General features: G+C 40.4%; 1 protein-coding gene across 1 annotated transcript; it reads left to right on the top strand.

Moving 5' to 3' along the window:
• Nucleotides 1–1350: 1350 nt before the first annotated feature.
• Nucleotides 1351–3413, top strand: LOC149219276 (uncharacterized). The gene has a single exon (XM_089382555.1). The coding sequence runs from the start codon at nt 1483–1485 to the stop codon at nt 2485–2487; it is 1005 nt and encodes a 334-aa protein (XP_089238681.1). The 5' UTR covers nt 1351–1482; the 3' UTR covers nt 2488–3413.
• Nucleotides 3414–4310: the final 897 nt, after the last annotated feature.

Raw genomic sequence — 4310 nt, 5'->3', positions numbered from 1 at the left:
AAGGCTCGAGGTAAACCAAAAAAAATTATAACTAGTGATTGTGTTCCCCTCTTCCATGATCCCTACCACTCTTATCTAGTGGAATATGAACTCCTTCTGTAATAATTGCCGCCATTGCCACATACTCAAAAGTGATTAGCACAATCCCGAAATCTATTCTCAAATACAAATTGTGACATGGTTTAACCAATAATAAAATCAATATACACTTCAACTTTTTATGATATAATTTTTCACTTAAACTTTGATGAAAACCCTTAATAAAAAGGCAAAACTCATGGTAAATATAAATAACCATTTAATGTAACCTCATAATGTGGATATAAACATGGTAAATATAAATAACCATTTAATGTAACCTTGTAATGTGGATATAGGTCTTACAAGAGTGCTCCCATAATTATGAAATCTTTATCCCAGTCTTTTAAAAATGAAAATATTTATCCTAATCTTTTAAAAACAAAAACTTTACCATAGCACTTACCTGAAACACCGGGAGCCTTTTCAAAAAAAACAAAACAAAAAAAACAAACTTTAAAAAGACTAACTCACAACTCGGATGACTTTATCATGTGTCCCTCCCTCCATTCTGTTTGGATGGAGACCATTTTTAATTTTAAAATGCCCGCATTTGGAGGGAATGCATGTATCACGAAGAAGCTTTGCTGGTCCCTTGGGTTACATCACCGCAGAACTGTGCTCCAAGCTCATCCCTAGCATTACATCACCAAAGAACGGTTCTCCAAAATGAAGACAAAATCTTCGTTGTGGGGCTAGGTTGTGATTAAACAATTGACCATTAATCTGAACGCTTGTGTGATATTTATATACTTTGAATAGTGGTAAAAGAAATCTTAATATTCAAGAGATTAGAAATAGTCTAATAATTTTAAATTATTAATTTTTTTTTTTTTTTAATTTTTGTGATTTAATTTTTTAGTTAGTTGTAATATTTATATATTTTAAATATAAATTAAATAAATAAATAAAACTTTAACATGTATTAAAATTAGAAATAATTTATGGAATTATTGATTTTTAATTTTTAATTGTTATTTTTTATAATTCAATTTTTTTAATTCAAGTTTTTGTGATCCATAACTTGTTAATTCATGAAAATTTCCTAAAAAAATCACATAAAAAATATTTGGTCTTCCAACCATAACTTGTTAATTCATGAAAATTTCTTGAAAAAATCACATAAAAAATATTTGGTCTTCCAACCAATCAGTGTAGACCAAATACTCTGTATGTAATTTTTTCCTGAAATTTTCATAAATTAATTTAATTTTCTATTATTCAAACAAAGTCTTTGCGCGATGATATGGTCAACCACAGTTAGTCATAGGAAGCATCCTGTGGGTTTCGTTCCATTCCCCTTGTCTACAAAGAAGTTTGGCCTGGATTTTTCCATTTTTTCACACAGGCAGTAGAGAAAGACCAAATAATTTCTGAGATCTGCGTACAGAGCAAAGGGAAGCAATGGAAAGAGAACCAGAGGATCTACAGTTCGTCGGCATCGTGGGAATTGTTGGAGCGGCCTTCAAGATCCTTCGCTCCTTCGCTAAACTGCTAGGGGCTATCACGCTAACCCTTATTCTCCCCCTTTGTTTCGCAATTTTGGGGCACCAATTGGTCTCCAAATATCTGCTTAATGAAATACAGTGGAACGAAATGGCCGGCACCCCGGCCGGCCAGAGGACCATGAGGGAATTGACCTGGGAATGGACGGAGCTCTTCGCTTTTCTAGCGGCCTATGAAGTCTTCGTTTTTGCTTTCTCGTCGCTGTCCACGGCGGCAGTGGTGTATACCGTGGCTTCAATTTATACGGGAAAGGAAATTTCTTACGGGAGGGTTATTAGCATTGTTCCCAGGGTTTGGAAGCGCCTTATTGTAACTTTTCTCTGGTTTTTCGCCATAGGCTTTGCCTATTACGCGGCCTTCGTATTGGTCTTCGTCCTGCTCATAATCACAATGAATCTGGACTATTTGAGTACGGCGGTCTTTATTGTTTGCCTCATTCTTATAATCTCGGTCTTCTGCAGTGGGTATGTGTATATAAGCATGGTGTGGCACCTCGCCTGCGTCATATCCGTGTTGGAGGACAAATACGGTCTGCGCGCCATGAGGAAGAGCAAGGATCTCATTAAGGGAAACCGAATTACGGCCTTGGTGCTAGACATTCTTTACCTCATATTCGCCGGAATTATTGGATGGTTTTTCGACTACGCTGTTCTTAACGGGCATAGCCATGGCGTGGGAGGTGCACGAAGAGTTGCGTATGGGACAGTCCTTGTTGGGTTGCTCTGTTTTGTTCACTTGATGGGGTTGTTGACACAGAGTTTGGTTTACTTTGTGTGCAAATCTTACCACCATGAGAGCATAGACAAATCTTCTTTGTCTGATCACCTGGAAGTTTACCTCGGCGACTATGAGCCTCTCAAGAGTAGCAACATCCAAATGGATGATCTACACGCCTCTGAATAGTCTTAGCTGTAACTGTGTCTTGTTTATTTTAGAGATTAATGATATTATCATCTTGTTTTTCCCTTTTCATTTGTCTGAAATAATCCTCACTCTGCAGCCAATATCTAATTTAGGATGCCTAGTTTTAGGAAGCGGAGGAATTCTCTGGATGGCTAGCAGTGCCCAGAATCCAGGGAAAAAAATTTCAAAAAATCTTGTAGAGGTAGTGTTTGAATCGTGTTTTTGATGGTGGAAACTCTCCCTTATGGTCGAGCACCTAAAGGTCCTTATGGTCGAGCGATAAATCGATGGCGGCCCTCTCCCTTATGGTCGAGCAACTAAAGTTCCTCTCCTTATCAGTGGAGCCCCCCCAGTCCTTATTGTAAGGACCTCCGGTTGCGGATGCGACAGGCGCGGGTGAAGTCGCGCGGGCGGGGGCACGAACGAGCGCGCGGACGGGCGCATGGGCGCGCTGAACGACACAATGTGACCTTTATTGCAACGAAAGGTGAAATGTGGAACGACACTTAGAAATGCGGCTAAGTGTGAAACGATATATATATGCGATGGTTAAAGCTTGCAAGCCGACTTGTAAACAAGTCTTGTGGGCACATGTTGGTGGCTTTGGGGGTCAACCAAGGGGCTTCAAACCCCATGTAAAACTCACGCAAGGATGGCTATATATATGTGAGCCTTAGAGCTCATTTCAACAACGAATTCTCTCCAACACTTCTACGCATAGCTTGAAGGAGATAACAAGGAGTGCGCAGATTTAAGTGGAGCTGCGCATATCTCATGCGCTCTACTTGAGGGTGCACTTGGAGGTTCTCTTGAGCCGGTCGAAGTGTGGGCAAGGTGTGCCCGGGGTTCGGTGGATGTGCAGAATTGTGCAGGACTTGGCAAGGGTATCTAGATGGCTCGGGGGAGCACCACCCTTCGTGCAAGAGGTGCACATGTATTGTAAAAGGCAGGGTTGCCTCTCTTTGTAATATTTGGCTAAGTGTGAGATTTGGTTTGGCAAGACACACTTGTATGTTGTAAACTGATATTCTTAATATATTGATTCGCACAGACTCACATTACGGGGAGTTGCCCCTCCGCTTTATACTTGTTGCAATTGTTGATGTTCTTGTTATAATCACATGATGATAATGAATGAGTAGGGGCTTCATTAAGTATAAAGGATAATTACTTGTTTACTTGGTTGCAAAATACAAGCTAAGTAATGTTAATGTGAAAGTAGGCGTAGCCCACGAATGTTAGTATTGGTGAAAAGAAAGCGTTCGGTGGTGCCGCACCTTGCTACAAGCGGTTGGAAGACTACCGCAGGTGTAGGGGCGTGACACTTATGGTCGAGCGATAAATCGATGGCGGCCCAGGGGTCGAGAGTTCGGCAGGCTCACCCTCACCATATGAATAGTGAGTGACTCCGTCCCTTATGGTCGAGCGGCCTAACAACACCTCTCCCTGTCATAATTTTACGGGGAAAGAAACAGTGGTTTTTGGTGATGCAACTCATGCTGCTTCAATCACTAAGATACTTGCTAGAGAGATGGGAATTCGTGTGAGTTGTACAGGTGACGGACCTTATAGTCGAGCAACTAAAGTTTCAATTTACTTATTGGGTGGGGGGGTTTATGGTCGAGCTTGATTCAGCGTCATCAAAAATATCTAGGACACCCAAAATTTTGAAGTTTAACAACTATAACTTGGATTTACAAAAATCCTTGCCGGATTTTCTCTAAATATAACCTAAATTTCCATAACTTTCCAAGCAATTCCTCTGGCTAGTTAGACTACGACCTAGTGTTATCTGTAACCCAGGCATGTTTTTTTTTAGGATA

This window comes from Pinus tabuliformis, chromosome Q (genome assembly GCF_031772625.1).
Source record: "Pinus tabuliformis cultivar Carrire ecotype Pingquan chromosome Q, CPIR1, whole genome shotgun sequence".
NCBI lineage: Eukaryota > Viridiplantae > Streptophyta > Pinopsida > Pinales > Pinaceae > Pinus > Pinus tabuliformis.
The sequence above is the reverse complement of the archived record's forward strand: the minus strand, read 5'-3'. Positions and strand labels throughout refer to the sequence as shown.

Coding starts and splice junctions, on each gene's coding strand:
- LOC149219276 (XM_089382555.1), top strand. CDS start 1,483: ATGGAAAGAGAACCAGAGGATCTACAGTTCGTCGGCATCGTGGGAATT.